The 16,690-nt window shown below is 37.5% G+C and overlaps 1 protein-coding gene across 1 annotated transcript in view; it reads left to right on the forward strand.

The window, feature by feature from the left end:
* Positions 1–1,754: 1,754 nt before the first annotated feature.
* LOC140163062 (xanthine dehydrogenase/oxidase-like) overlaps positions 1,755–16,690 on the forward strand; it is a 46,373-nt gene continuing 31,437 nt past the window's right edge. Inside the window, exons 1-12 of the mRNA XM_072186431.1 lie at positions 1,755–1,856; positions 3,965–4,138; positions 5,332–5,419; positions 8,022–8,079; positions 9,193–9,289; positions 10,164–10,272; positions 11,067–11,255; positions 11,658–11,717; positions 12,048–12,125; positions 12,401–12,545; positions 13,768–13,923; positions 16,485–16,549. Of these exons, the coding sequence (XP_072042532.1) occupies positions 5,363–5,419; positions 8,022–8,079; positions 9,193–9,289; positions 10,164–10,272; positions 11,067–11,255; positions 11,658–11,717; positions 12,048–12,125; positions 12,401–12,545; positions 13,768–13,923; positions 16,485–16,549 (1,014 nt within the window). The 5' untranslated portion in view covers positions 1,755–1,856; positions 3,965–4,138; positions 5,332–5,362. The remainder of the gene's footprint in view (positions 1,857–3,964; positions 4,139–5,331; positions 5,420–8,021; positions 8,080–9,192; positions 9,290–10,163; positions 10,273–11,066; positions 11,256–11,657; positions 11,718–12,047; positions 12,126–12,400; positions 12,546–13,767; positions 13,924–16,484; positions 16,550–16,690) is intronic.

Consider the following 16,690-nt stretch of genomic DNA (forward strand, 5'->3'; position numbering starts at 1 on the left):
GTAAGGTAAGGTAAGGTAAGGTAAGGTAAGGTAAGGTAAGGTAATGTAATGTAAGGTAAGGTAAGGTAAGGTAAGGATAGGTAAGGTAAGGTAATGTAAGGTAAGGTAAGGAAAGGTAAGGTAAGGTAAGGTAAGGTAAGGTAAGGTAAGGTAAGGTAAGGTAAGGTAAGGTAAGGTAAGGTAGGGTAAGGTAAGGTAAGGTAAGGTAAGGTAAGGTAATGTAATGTAAGGTAAGGTAAGGTAAGGTAAGGTAAGGATAGGTAAGGTAAGGTAATGTAAGGTAAGGTAAGGTAAGATAAAGTAAGATAAGGTAAGGTAGATCTGGTAAGGTAGATATGGTAAGGTAAGGTAGGGTAAGGTATGGTAAGGTAAGGTAAGGTAAGGTAAGGTAAGGTAAGGTAAGGTAAGGAAAGGTAAGGTAAGGTAAGTAATGTAAGGTAAGGTAAGGTAAGGTAAGGTAAGGTAAGGAAAGGAAAGGTAAGGTAGGGTAAGATAAGGTAAGGAAAGGTAAGGTAATGTAATGTAAGGTAAGGTAAGGTAAGGTATAAGGTAAGGTAAGGTAAGGTGAGGTAAGGTATGGTAAGGTAAGGTAAGGTAAGGTAAGGTAAGTAAGGTAAGGTAAGGTAAGGTAAGGTAAGGAAAGGTAAGGTAAGGTAAGGTACGGTAAGGTAAGTAAGGTAAGGTAAGGTAAGGTAAGGTAAGGTAAGGTAAGGTAAGGTAAGGTAAGGAAAGGTAAGGAAAGGTAAGGTAAGGTAAGGTAAGGTAAGGTAAGGTAAGGTAAGGTAAGGTAAGGTAAGGTAAGGTAAGGTAAGGTAAGGTAAGGTAAGGTAAGGTAAGGTAAGGTAAGGTAAGGTAAGGTAAGGTCATGTAAGATAAAGTAAGATAAGGAAAGGTAAGGTACGGTAAGGTAGGGTAAGGTAAGGTAAGGTAAGGTAAGGTAATGTAAGGTAAGGTAGGGTAAGGTAGGGTAAGGTAAGGTAATGTAGGGTAAGGTAGGGTAAGGTAGATATGGTAAGGTAGATATGGTAAGATAAGGTAGGGTAAGGTAAGGTAAGGTAAGGTAAGGTAAGGTAAGGTAAGGTAAGGTAAGGTAAGGTAATGTAATGTAAGGTAAGGTAATGTAATGTAAGGTAAGGTAAGGTAAGGTAAGGTGTACAAGGTAAGGTAGGGTAAGGTAAGGTAAGGTAAGGTATAGGTAGGGTAAGGTAGATATGGTAAGGTAGATATGGTAAGGTAAGGTAAGGTAGGGTAAGGTAAGGTAAGGTAAGGTAAGGTAATGTAAGGTAGGGTAAGGCAAGGTAAGGTAAGGTAAGGTAAGGTAAGGTAAAGGTAAGGTAAGGTAAGGTATGGTAAGGTAGAATTAAAAAGACTAGAGTGTGTCTGACGTCACTGTCAATCAAACTCCCTCGGATCGTTAATTGATTAATAGTGCGTAACAGGAAGGTCGATTCCCCGGGGTCAATTCACGGAGAAAGGGAATCGCAGAAAATGGGGAAAATTACGTACAAGGCAAAAAGCAACTTCTCTAGGCATTGTGAGAACTTTTGAGACTGTTTGTATATTTGAAGGTGCAAAATGAACCATAAGGCGCTCTGTTTTATCGCCGCGTTCAGCAAGAAATGTTACAGATCAACAGTTTCATTTTCAACTTTGCCCTGAACTTAACGAAATGACTATCTTTTGTATTTGGTTTCATGGTAGTGTGGTATTCTTTGGAGTGGAAAATCCAATCAATCACATTGTACTATACCATGTATACATAGGGGTGCGTATAGTCAGTGTATATGACATTGACAGTCAAACGGGGAAAAGGAACATTAATTTCTACAAGTTTTTGTGTATCGTATTAAAAGCAGGTAAAAGTTTCATTAATTTATCTTCGATCTACAAAATGAGTGATATTTTAGCCTTTAGAACTGTATAATGAGGCTAATTTGAGGAATATATATTTGGTACATCAATATGTAATTTTTGTTAATATTTTGCTAAAAATCAATGCATTGTGTTCATTGTACCTTTATTTTGCAGACGTTTGCCTTGAAACTTGGTCAAAGTGTTTCTAGTATAATACAGGTTGCAACGAGACAATTAGCAGTAAGTTCACTGTCCAGGGTAATTTCATGCTAACTTAATTTTCCTCGAGAACGTATTAGGCACAGCCAGTGTTCGAACACGCAATCTCTCGCACCATAGTCGAACGCCTTATCGATTGAGCTAACTTGACTGCTTAAAGTGAAGTCCAGTTATAAGTAGGGTCCAATAATTGAACCCTACTAATGATTGTGCCCTACTATACTGGGTCCAAGGACGTACTCCAATTGGCACAATCTATATGAAGAACCTAGTGGGGTTCAATTTTACAGTTTTTACCCTGTCTATCTCTCCCATATTGTTGCGATTGCCAGACGGTGACGTAGCACCACCGTATTAGTACCACACGTTTACAAAATTAATAGAAAGGTTTAAACATTATATTGTTTTTAAATGGGGGCTGGCGATCGGCTAGCGGTTCCCAATTAGACATTTTCAAGGAAAGGGTTGACGAAGTGTTGACCTTTTTTTCAGAAATGGACCATTCGTCCCTATTGAGTTTGTTAAAGTCATAATGTACGATCTTATAATATGAATTTGGTTAATTTTTTTCAAACCTATTTTTTTGGCATATTTGTAATGTTTACACATGTCACAACTTGCACCTAAATGGAATCAGCCAAATTTCTTGTGTTTGTAGGTAAACAGAGCAAAGTTCGACATAGAGTCATAATTCAAAGAATTATGACTTTATGTCCTCCCATAGACCTGCGTGTTAAACGGCCAAAATAACAAGCAGTGTTTCTTTCACTTTACCTCGTTATTTCAGCTCAAAATTAACAGAAACCATTCCCGATAATTATTACAAGTATTATTTCAGCATTTTGAGTATATAATGACAAATTTAAAATTTGAAGGAAATCGTACTTTAAGCCTTTAAATGGCATGGTAATAAAGTTTTAAACATTTTAAACACGAAATTTTAATTCTAACTGCACGGATTTTAAATATCACTGCACAAACGTGACAGGAGTTAAAATAGCCCCTGCTGTGATCTGCTCCTCTGTTGGAGCTCCCTTCATTATGTAGCAACTAACACCTTTCGATGAACAGTGATAAATTAATACTATAGTATTTCAAGTCGGGTTGTGTTTCCTTCTTCATATACTTGTTATGGTTCAATATTTTATCATCACACTGTATAAGATTCAAGTTTTTTTGTAATAAAAATACGTATAATTTATGGTATTCAGTTCCAATCTTCAACTTCATTAACATGATGATAATAGCATGATAGCTATCATGAACAACCTGGTGGATTCTCTGCACCAATGCATATGAACTGATGAAAAGACCCTGATATTTACTTTTTCATCCATTTCACCATAATCCCTTGATCAACATTATCAATCATTATAACAAACAAATTATGTCCGTAATCTAGCTTATGAATTATGCAGCGAGTAAGCAAATAATAATGTGTGGGAACAAATGTGGACGACAAACTGGCAACTCGTTGCAACTTCCGCTAATGATCAAATATGATTACACTAGAGGTCATGAAAATGTCAAAAGTGAAACTAAGCCCGTACGCTGTGTGTTTGTTTTAACAGTCGCTCCGGGCGGAGATAGCCTACGTTTACGTCCTGATGGGATGAGCCCCGCTAAAGATAATTTATGTGTAGGCCTCTAACATGATTTAACAAATAAAATGACTTTTCGTCGCTATGCAAAGTTCACAACTATTTATTGGACTTGACGGACTCTGATTGATATATCAATGTTTGTATTAGTTTAGTTCGTCTCTTTGATTCTGCCTATTTACATACAGACATCAGGCCAGACTTGGTTGTCGCCAGTTTGTTTTGCTTTCATGACATCTGTATCATTATGGTACTCGATTATAATTGTTTCATTTTACGGAATATTTCAGCCGTTTCATCGTTCGTTTGCCGGAACCTCCTGAGAGTAAACGAATATATCACAGATAGTTAAGAAACCAAACATTTATTCTTGGCCTTTTCCTTGGATATGGGGAATGCTTAAGATTTCTTGTTGAAATATTCTCCAAACCGGTTGTCAATCGGTACTGTTCCTCAACTAAAAGGTGAGCTAGGTGTAATAATAATAAATTTTGAATCACATTTAAAGCATTGTGATCTCTATTTTGCGCGCTGATTATTGTACATAGTTGCACACCACAGTTCCGGGATCTATGTGCATGCGAACCGCGGGTGGCGACCTGTTTACCACCTACTCTCTGATTGCACAAGAAACGTGAACCGCCCTCCCGAGAGTCTTATAGGAGTTGTAGTTCATTCATATGAGTTCATATAAAATGAGGCAATACATGGATTGGGTAAACACATGCAATAACAAACTATGACGGATACGTGAGGTTTGGGCCGCAGTGCACAGCGACAACGTCTGGTAAATAATTATATTGTACAGGCAGGGAAACTAAATCAATACCGGTGTATCTGCTATGCACGATTTGATATTTAGACGATACCGGGTAGAAAATGATGAATATCTCCCGTAAATTTTGCTTTCTAAAGACGCCAATTGTAAGGCTTGCACTTGAATATATGTGTTGAAAGAACATGATAGTCGTTAGCGTGCGTATTGACAAACAGCCGTGCGTTTTAAAATCAAAGACTGACAAAAATTCAGATTATATATGTGCAGAACAAATAAAATGACAGCTGCCCTCATTCGTAAACACTCTGGTTATGGAACATAACACCTAGCGCAGCGTAGACCACTGGTGGAGACAGTCTAATGCAGATGACGTACTCTGACATCTACAGAGGTCAGTCACCAGGCTATTGTTAATAGCCTTAGTCGGATATCACTCGGCCCATTATGCGGTCAAAATTATTAAACAGATCGGAACAAAATGGCTCTGCGTGGCTGTTGAAGAACAAGTTGATTCGATCATATTGAACAATAATAATACAATTATGATTAGGGTTCATAGTAGTTTGTATTGCCACATTATACTCTAATAATTCAAACTTGGTGTATATTACATGGTGGACGAACCCAGACATGGTACAGAAGGGTTTCTTTGGTGTTCTTGAGTCATATCCATCTTTTTGACATGACACAGCCACTGAGTCTCTGTTTACAATGGGTGACCCAGACATCTGGTTGAAAGACGGGGAGGGAGGGGAGAGAAGAGTGGAGTAAATGTAATTAGTTTATCATGTCTATTGTTTTTAAGTTCATCATTTGAAGGATATTATTACTGTAACTGACTACTGTTCTTGCTTCTATTCAATTCTCACACGTTTAAAGAAACTTGAGGGCAACTACATGTACAGAGAAGATGGACCTGAATGCACCAGTTTCAGACACGTTGGTATTCTTCTGTAACGGGCAGAAGGTAAGAGTATACGAATGTGGATACATTTCCCCCGATGTGTTGGTTATGTACAGACCTACCAGCCCAAAACCGAAGGGTGAGGAGAAGTATCCTGTAGCCAGTACCGCCGGAGGGTCTACTAGTGACTCTATATCCCTGGAAATACCACGTAGTGTTTCTATATCATTAAACGAAACACACGAGAGTTTATTTACGTGTGGTACATACTCGCAGATTGTCCATTGAGTCCATTATCTCCCCGTATAATAAAAGAGGTTGCGATTTGCATCTTTGACTTCACGCCTAAATGTCCGTTGAATTACTTTGCGGTGCGGTGCATTGCCAAGCTCCATTGAACTGCAAAATACTGCATTGCGGTATCGCAATAAAGTTAAATACATTTTAACTTGGAAATAAGACGAGTTGCGTTGAGTTGGCTTCCCTGGCGGTTTATGCAACGTGACTATTAATTGTTTCCCTCAAACAAAAAAGTATAGTTTGATTTATCTTTAATTATGTTATGATGAATTGGTGTCATTCTCTCATTAATGTATATGAGGTATAATGATATAAAAATCCAAAGAACAGACCTTCCAGAATAGGTAGTCGTTACTCTGAGTTTCATGCCTAAAAGGCAGACGAGTATAATGATATATCCAGGGGTGCAAATTGTGATTTCTTCCTCAGGAGCAAGGGATTTAGGCTCAAGATTTCCTCAATCATACCAGACATAAAATAGCTTTAATTATGCACTTCGAAAGATGAGAATGGTAACATAGCATGTATTTTTAGAGAGACTCTACATGTAACGTCTTTGAGCTCTCAAAAAGGCTCTTTTGAAACAATGTGCGCGGATAGCACACAAAAATCTGGTATTTTACACTAGTTTGGGTGAATTTTGTTGTGACACAGGCTTCTTTCCCCTTTCCTTCCCCCCCCCCCCTTCGTTTTTTGTCAGACGGAGCACATTTATATATCTTTTTTTTCACGTTAAGAAATAAAGGTTCTAGGTAGAACCTTTTTTGTCCTCAGGAGAACCCTCCCTCTTGAACCTCTAAAAAGGTTCATTAATTTTGGAGAACCCTTAAAGGTTCTCTAAAGAATGAAAACGGTTCTGTATCACATTTTTGAGGCTATTTTTCGGTTTTGGAAACTTTTTTTGGTTCTTTTTAAATTAGAGGAACTCTAAGGGTTCTCCTGAGAGAACAACTTTAGAACCTTTTTAGAACCTTTATTTCTAAGAGTGTCGTATCTCAATTTCTGTTACCATGGTTACCTTTGTTATGGTTAAAATGTTGGTCCATTTCCTCAAAATATCCTTATATGTTCAGTGCTTATGGTTCTTTTTAAATTTTGTCAAGATATTCTAGGTCGTCATGCAGACTTTCCTCACTGGCATTAGTACTGAATCAATACACTGAATGTATGTATGACTTTCCCCCATAAAATCCTCATTGCTGCCTCAGTATAAATTTCCTCAGATATGTGCCATGTTTCCACATGCCTTCCCCACTTCTTTTTTTCTTGTTAAAATTACACCTCCTCTGGTGATAAATTGTAAATTTCCTCAAATATGCATTTTTTCCTCTTTTAAGGATTTCTTGAACAATCATGAATTCCTCAACATTTTGGATAACCATTGTCTTGAGATTTCCTCCATTCAGTAGCTTCACTGCCTCACATCCCCAACTATTAACTTGTTGTCTTTTGCTGAGAACCTACGTCATCTTACCTCACTCCAACTCCTCTTCTTTTTCTTTCCTCTTTTTCCTTTTCCCCTCTTCCTCTCCTCTTTTCTTTTTCTTTTCCCTCTCTCTTTTTTTCTCTTTTTTTTTTTTCTTCTCAAGGCATCATTTCCTCAATTTTAACTGTAATTTCCTAGGAGCGGTGCTCCCCGCTCCCACACAATTTGCATCCCTGGATATATCTTAAAGGTCCGTTCATACTACGCCGCAATTACTTTGCGATGCGGTGCGTTGCCGCACTGCATCGTACTGCAAAATACTGCATTGCGGTATTGCAATAAAGTTTAATACAGTTTAACTTGGAAATTAATGCAACGAGTTTCGTTGAGTTACGGCAAAAATTAATCGATATATCGGCACCGCACTGCACCGCAAAGCAGTTGCGGCGTAGTATGAATGGACCTTAAAAGGAATATTGGAATGACCAGTGACATAGCAAGGGGAGGTGAATTTCAGTTGCAATCCTTTTAGTCAAAACAAAGAAATCATTGAATGATCCACTATTTTGTACAAACATTTTCAGAAAGCCCTCCCCGGAGAAATATTTGTGGTATTGATGGTATCTGTCTGGTGTATTTCTGAAAGGGAGAGCTGTTCTACGTGAAAAACCGCCAGATGAAAATAACCAACATTTTGCGATTACTAGCATTTTCAAGTTCGGTTTCATACAAATAGAAAATTCTTATGATAACGTAATTTTGAGGAATTTTGTTTCAATAGGATCGCACACATTTGTTTTGGTATTTAAAGTATTTCTTAGAGTTTGTCAGCAGGATACCTAATACCTTTACAGATCTTGATGGCCATTTGAAAAAAAATATTGCTAGTGTCCTGATGAGAGAGTTAAAATTCTGATACAATTCTTTTTCTTTACCCAGATATCAGAGAAGCATCCAGATCCTTCCTGGAGTCTTGCACGCTACATCCGCTCTAAATGTATCCTTTATGTAGATGCATGATCGATGATTGATGATTGATTCTGTTGTTGAGGACGATGGCGACGACGAGAGCAGCGATGGCAACAATGATTTTGATGATGACTATCATCACATCATTCATATGTTGGGTTGCCTTTGTTTTTGTTGACGATGGTGGTAATAATGCATTAAAAAATCAAATGACTTGATGGCATACATCTGCATACCGTATACAAGGAATTAGAAACAATTGCTGCGAAAGCACAGGGTGCATAATTTTGTACAATGATGGCCCATGACCCCTAAATATTTCCTGTGGTAGGCTAACCCCAGAGGTCAAAGGTTATGAGCTACATGGAGCAATATGTGAAAAACTTAATCAAATCTAGTTCGCGAACTTCAGCGCCCTCAGAATTCGTATTTGGTACAATGATAGCCCATGACCCCAAAATATATGCTATGGTAGCCGCGACTCGAGGTAACGACATATCAACACAGTGTGGACAACGTCTCACTATTTTGGTAGCTACATGTATTTTGTGTAATAATATAGACTTCAAACGTACAATGTTATTGATAAAATGTCCTTAAGAGGGACCGGTCTGGCAAAATCATGACATTCACCTTCAATACACTGAAAAAGGGGTGTTAAGAAAGGATAAGGGCTGTCAGTGTGGGTTAAGAGCGTTTGATTGAGCAATGGGTGTTGGGGTTAAGGGATGTCAGGGTGTGGTGTCCGATTGAATTAAAGGGTGTTATGTGAGTCAAGGATATTACGATTAGTTAAGGTGTGTTATGGTGTGTTAAGAAGTGTCAAGTTGGTTTAAAGGGTGTCCTAGTAGGTTGCAGGGTGTCACGATGGATTAATATAATGGGTGTCATGGTGGGTTACATAAGTGTTAGAGTGGTGAGCGGGCAAACGGATGAATAAGGGTGTGATTCGGGTAGTCAAGAGTGGGCCATATAGTGATTCCATTTTTGTGGAAGAATAGTGAAATCAAAATTTAACAGTTCATTCGTTCATTATGGCTTTAATGGTCAATTTTTGTGTGTGCATCCCATGATGATGCATGCACACCACATCCAAAACCATGAACCAATTTGTTTTAAATTCTTTAACACGTTCTGATAGTACAACTTACAGGATGTAAGATTGGTTGCGGAGTTGGTGCCTGTGGTGCCTGTACAATCATGGTATCTTCAGTGGATCATTCTTCCAGGAATATCAGGTTGGTAATAGTTCAGTGATGTGCCTAGGGTGTGGCTCTGGCATGTCTGGAGCGCTTCAGCCCAGGCTTTTATGCAAACACCCAGCCCCCTTCCCTTTGATTTAGGACATCACATTTCGATACAGTGGCAAAACTGAACAACATGTGGGAATTTCAAAGAGTTATGTACACAATGTGCCAGTGGCGGCACCAGGATATTTCCGGGGGTTGGGGAAAAGTAAAATATGGGGGTCTAAAATTTTGTCATTGTTTTGCCCAAAAGAGTGGGTGAAATGTCCCCGTCGCCAGCACCACTGCAATTCTTTTTTATGTCAAAACAAATCAAAGCATTAATAGCTATTATCATTATGATAAAGCTGACGAGTTGGCGCCTAGATAGATATTAACCTCCTTTTTGAAGCTGGTCCATTTTCACAATTCATGGAATGTGAGGCGGGAGTGCATTCCACGTGCGGGCCGCAGATGGAATGAAGGACCGCTCATGACTAACAAGGTTAGATCTTGGGATATGATTTGGACTGCAAGGTCGTGCGATCTAACTGAGCGGTGAAGACGAGGGTCAGTCTTAAGTTGGTCAGGAAGTAGTTAGCATAGTAACTCAGGAGCATTCCCGTAGAACATTCGATGGAACAGAGTAGTGGCACCAACTGCTCTACGGTGTACACAAAAATCTGCAACTCTCACTATACAAATGCTCTATCGGCCCATAATTAAACTAGTTGCATGATCTTTAATACCCCGTAAGTAAGACGCAGAACTTGACAGAAATTGTTGGTCAATTGTGCAATAGTTTGAGTCTGGGGACGCGTTGACGGCACCAGAAAATGAAAATGATTCCTATCTAATCTGTGTTAAAATTTATTTTATCCACCAGTCACATTGCTGTGAATGCTTGTTTATATCCACTCTGTGCCATCCATGGCAAGGCTGTTACAACGATAGAAGGGATTGGTAGCACAAAGACCAAACTACATGCAGTTCAGGTATAGGCCTGTTACTTTTGTTCAGATTCTTCTATTTGAATATGTAAATAGTGTGTACCATGTACTTGATGAATGCACCTTTGATATATTCATGTCTTATGGTTGCAAGTAAAAAATATCCTTTGTTTTCATTTTAAAAATGGGCCCAATTATAGTTTTAAAAAAAAGTAAGGGCTTTGGGTGACAGTGACACGGTGGACTTGTTTGATGTGATCATTTATTAATGTTTCTAAGAAAACATAACATAATTTTCAATTTTAGAACTTAACAATACCAACAGCTATCATACTAATATACACATTTAAAAAAAGTCTTATTGTCGTAGTTTTTATTCTATAAATTGTATATTTGTGTTCAAATTGAGGGCGCTATTTATTTACATATATTTTTAATTTAATTTAACCCAATACTTTTATTTCGTGATAAAAAGTAGTGAAATTTGTATGATGCTTTAATGCCATTATACAAGAGTCTACCACTTGTAAAGAAGCAAAGAAGAATTTATATAAATACCCAGTGGGCACACGGGTCAGTTTCTGACGTTGTATCAACGTTGATACAACGTCGAAATCCTAACCTGTGCCCACTGGGTAGCGCCATCAGTGTTCAACTTTTCTTAAAAATGGATAAAGTTCTACATGTCATCAAACAACCGTGGGTGTGCACCATACATTTTATAGTCTCTTGATCAAATGAAACTTAATTATAAAACAAATAAAATATTATGACATGCTGTCTGTTCATTCACCATCTTCTTCAATCACTATCTGCATCTGCATTATATTCTGTTATAGGAACGATTAGCAAAAACTCATGGTACCCAGTGTGGTTTCTGTAGTCCAGGTATGGTAATGTCCATGTACACATTACTAAGAAACAACCCGAAACCATCTAGTGAGGAGGTGATGCATGCTATGGAGGGAAACCTGTGCAGATGTACTGGTTATAGACCAATCCTAGATGCTTTCAAGACTTTCACTGAGGTAACCATGGTAACACATCGGGTAAATGTGATAAATCCACAGAGGTCGGTATACACACGAGCCGAACTACTGTACATGTTCACGTAACCGCCTGAACTCATTTGCATAAGTTTGGAGGTGGGCTGATCGTATTCTGATTCGTCGAACACCTAATTTGCATTATTAGGTTTGGAGGTATTATCGCAATTTGATTTTTTCCTACAAAGTCCATACATCCTTTTGAAAAAGTAATAATGGAATATGGGATTCAAAAACGTTCTTCGCCACCCATCAGACTCGTACAAAGGCCCTACTGGCATCTCTGCCAGATGTGTATTGGAATACACAACAAGAATGTCCATGTCATGACCAAATTTCGCATTTAAATTTTGCCATGTCATTTAATTTCTTTATGTATTTCAGGGAGGTTGCTGTAAAGGGAGTACTGGAGAGAAATGCTGCCAAAATGGTGACGCTGAAATGGTAAGATCATACACAAACATTAACAAGAAGGAACATTACCAATCAAACATTTGAAAACCATAATAAGAATCTTGAACCAATTCATAGAGCTCATCAAAAAATCTATGGAGGTTTTGATGTCAGCAGACACGATTATTCTGACCAAATTGTTTTGATGAACTTGCACTTTATATCTAAGAGTGCAATTTGACCAAAACGACTACTATAATCAAAATGAGGTAAAACAAGTGATTCGCCAAGTATGTCAAGAATATGATGAAGGAAATATTGGACTCGACGAGCCCTGTAATTCGAGTTTTTCATTGAAACATTGTTATTCTTTCTTTTCAGAGTGATGAGCTCTATGATATAACTAAATTCACAGAATATGACCCCACACAGGATGTAATATTTCCTCCAGAATTATTGGTAAGTGTTTGTTATTGGTGAGTTACAGAGGTCTTTATATAGTTTTTTTGAACTATAAAGGTGGTTTCATTTAATGAACATTGAAAGATCGATATGTCAAAAGAATATGTGCGCAAAGTGAAACGATTACAAGTATAATTTAACATATCCAAACTTGATTCACGTCAACAGAAGAAAAGTGAATTGTGTGTAATATTTCTAGTGTACATATATTTCTGTTAATGAAAGTAATGGTCTATTATTGAGTCAACTACTGATAATGTTTATCATTTCAGACAAACGATGCGAGTTTCAATCAATCCTCTACCCGATTTACTGGAGACCAACTTACATGGATTAATGCTGGTAATCTTGAAGATGTCCTGAGGGTGAAAGCCAACATCCCAAAGGCAGTAATCATTGCAGGAAACACAGCTTCAGGTATACACTCTTAATATGTTGAAATCTGTTTTTTGTACTTTCCTCACTTAGGTCACAATTAGAAATTAATATAGTAATTTCATTTGTCCCATCTGTCCATGTATTTTACACAGCTAAGACCATGAAGACTGGGTTGACTTTACATTCAAGAAATCGGGCCTAAGAAAAGACTCCAGCATTGAGAGCGGGCTCACGTCTCTTTGACCTCGCAATGAAACCTCATTTGAACCCATATTTATATTAGCCAGTATTATAGATGCCCTATTATAAGCAGTGAAAGGCGTGGCGAACCAAGAATCGACCTCCCAGTCGGCCGCACCAAATGTCCTTGGGTTTAAAAAATGTTACGTTTAGCCAACGGAGGAGCTGGTGCAATTTTATAGCGGCTTTTTGTTTTATTTCTTCTTTAACCTGGGACACTCATTTTTCACTCAATCAGTTGACAACACAATTAATCATCTGTTCTTCCTTGAGGCCCAGGCTTAACCGCGACGTCGCGTTGGTAATATTGTATCTTATTATATAGCTTTTGTTCTTCATCGATCAAGATCCCAGTTGTAAAATTAAATGACAATCCATGTTCATCCATGACATCCACACCAAGCATTCAACACGTGAATGGTATATTTGATAATGGATAGAAAGTTGTACAGAGATCGCATACAGCTTCACAAGGATTTGTTAAATGAAAGGATTTAATAAATAGAAAGGCATTGAAGTTTAAACCGGAGCTTGGCCCGAATTAGAATTAAATAGCAAGTCCTGTTAGGTGAAAAATGAACCATTTTCGAAACTGTCACCATGATTGTCAGCTCTCCACCTTTAAAATCTTTGGTAAAAAGTGACTTGATTTGTTAAAGCAAAAATCAGCCTTAGCTGTAAAGCGCATCCTTTTATTGGCCACCAATAAAACAATTATATCTTATTCTATGTATTTGCAACATTGACCAACCGATGTATTTCATGGGAGACCGATTGATGCATATTATAGGCTGAAGCCAGGGTTAAGAGGCCCTATTGTCTTCTAACAGACGTGGGCTAGTATGCCTCAAGGTCGCTGTAAGCCAAACTTACTAGGCCGCCTGTCGAGAAACCCGTCCTTAAAGACTCTAGAATGGACTCAAGATTTCGGGGCTCCCGCATCAACATCTCAGCGTGCATGAAATATTTTGTCCAATTCATTACAAGCCATATATCATAATATTGTTATTTTCTACCGCAGGTACAGTTCAGAGTCATGAGGGAGTCGTCATATACACAGGCCACGTCTCACAACTCAACAGCATTGAGTTAACAGAGACGGGTTTGAAGGTTGGAGCCACTGCTACAATGTCAATGTTACAGGATGCAGTCAAACTGCATTGCAATACTTTATCAAGTAAGTTGATTTTTAGTATGTGTTTTTAGATTTTATTTTATATGTTACCTCATTGTAGCATGGGAATCCCTGATGAAATCAAGCATTTTACAGCAAGATCTCTATACTTGCTACACATAGGCCTAGGCATACTAGTAAGCTTGCCTGGGCATACATGTACTTCGTCATTCTTTTTGTTTGGAAACGTCAATTTTGTCTAGATTTCTGAAAAGAAAAAATGTGCTAAATTTTCTCAAAAACGACGGGAAACAAACTTTCCGCCTTTTCAACCGTATATGCTTAGTGCATATCTGCATAAAGCTAATATAATGATTTTGTCTGACAGGTGATCAAGCACATTTGAATTTGGATTTGGAAGATACCTTCTCTTAAATAACAGTATTGCGAACCACCAGCATACATAACTCGATGTAGAGAGTCTTTCCTATTCAGAGGAAATATTGCAATTACACACCTTATTGCCTTTTAACAATAACCATTGATACTAGCACATATCAGAGAAGATGTAAGAAAAGGATGGAGAACAGAATTATATCCTTGAGATAATCCCGTAGGTAATCCTGTTGCACCTATCATAGTCCTTTATTCTCAAGTGGTGGGTTAACCAACAGTTAACAATGAGAGGAAATTCCTGAACCTAGTTCAGTTGGGGATGATTTGAAGTGACCGCCAATTATGACCATTTGATATTTAATACCAGCAAATGTGAAAAAAAGAAAGAAATAATGTAGTGCCAAAATAATTTACCCTTTTACGGAAGGAGCAAAGTTTAACAGGTTATAACTCCGCTACTGAAGTACGAATGTCAGCGGCGAATGTCAGGTTATTATTTCCCAGTCTTTAAAAAAAATTGCAGGCAGAGGTGGGAATCGATCTCGGTACCTCCCGGTTAAACAGCACTGTGAAAGACCACTAGACCAACTAAATATCTGTTGTGAGATGTGTGACATTAATCTTTGATATTGCTTAATGGAACAAATGGCGGAATTAAATCAGTAATAAAAGAAATAGATTCTTATATAGCGGTCAAATTAGATAAGAGGGGAAATATTTGTCCCTGCTCGAAAGAAAATATAGGTTAGAAAATTATCAAATAAATTTAAATTACAAATTGAGATTTTATATTTCTTTCTTTCACGAGGCGACATTATCACAGACAAACACTGTATAAGCTAAAAACTCGACGCTCATCACTAGATGCTGTCATTTAGCTCAATGGTAGAGCATCAGACTGCTGATATCAATATCGTTGGTTCGAGTCCTCTTGCCAGCAATGGTTATATTTATGATTTTAATGCTACGCTAAAATTTGTTCATTTTTTTTCGTTTATTTATTTATTTATTTATTTATTTATTTATTTATTTATTTATTTATTTATTTATTTATTTATTTATTTATTTATTTGTTTTTGTTTATTTATGTAAATAATTTGATATATTTGAAAGAGGTATTTGAGCAATTTTATAATCCTATGGGGTCATTTTGAACCCCACCCTCCCAACTTGCCAAACGCACAACACCTATGAGTTTGCATCATACATGTCATCATTATGTCATCATCATAAAATTTGAAATTCAGGTCCCACAAAAATACAGTAATTGTGCAAAAGAGGACATAAATAATTTCTTTCTGCAACCATAATGGGCCGCAATATATCACTAACCGCATAGTCCGAGGCAAGGTTCATTATTGTCAGGGTTAGGGTCTTAGGGTTAGGGTCTTATGGCTAGGGTTAGGGGTTAGGGGTTAGGGTTAGGGGTTAGGGGTAGGGTTAAGGTTAGGGTTAGGGTTAGGGGTTAGGGTTAGGGTTAGGGTAAGGGTTAGGGTTAGGGTTAGGGATTAGGGTTGGGTTAGGATTATATTCGTATTTATTATACTAGTAATAGTATATTGTGTGTATGCAGTTTATTCCGTAATCAATAAGTATCATAAACAAACACCTTTCTGGCACAACGAATCATAGCACAGTCGTGTAGGCATTAGACTATGGATACAAAGGTTGTGGGTTCGAACCCCAGGTAAACCGTTATAGAATTTTAATTCTATCGATTTCTTTTTATTTTATTAAGTAAGAGGAAATAATAATGGTAATAAACTCGTGTTATATCTAGCCTCATAGGCCTATTAATTACATGTATGTACTATGTGTTGTCGCATTGTGGCCCATTATGGTTGCAGAAAGAAATAACGCACGCCGGCAACTAGACTACTATACAAAAAAATAGTATCAAATCTTTCCTGCTCAATCAATATAATACTTGCAAATAGATCATAGTTTACTAATCTAATCCTGTAATATAGACCTGTTATATCACCTGTATTTGCATGTAGAGTCTATACATGGTTTGTTATGGTAGGGATTAGTGTCCGATCTCTGTAATGTAATGTAATGTAAATGAAGCATATTGATATGCAGGAAGAATCGATCAGGGCGCTATCTATTAGAAAGATAAACACTATTCAAAATATCAATAGACAAGAAGAAAGGGATGTAGAGATTTGTAATTGAGTCATGCATGATTTATCAGAAGGTTCTTTCCAATTCCCAAACGTAATGAGTATCTCTTCACATCATTCAGCAGGCTTTGAAGCAGTATTGTTCATGCCAAATACGAAATGTTGCTGTAAGTAGGAATATGCAAAATAGATTATTATACGGTGAGGAAAAGTAAAAGATATGAAAATAATGAGTTCAGCATTACCTTTTACAAATAAAATGTGTTGTTGAGATGCCTAGTTATATGTTTAAAAACATTTTATCACTG

The sequence above is a fragment of the Amphiura filiformis genome, chromosome 1 (assembly GCF_039555335.1).
Source record: "Amphiura filiformis chromosome 1, Afil_fr2py, whole genome shotgun sequence".
In the NCBI taxonomy this organism is placed as follows: domain Eukaryota; kingdom Metazoa; phylum Echinodermata; class Ophiuroidea; order Amphilepidida; family Amphiuridae; genus Amphiura; species Amphiura filiformis.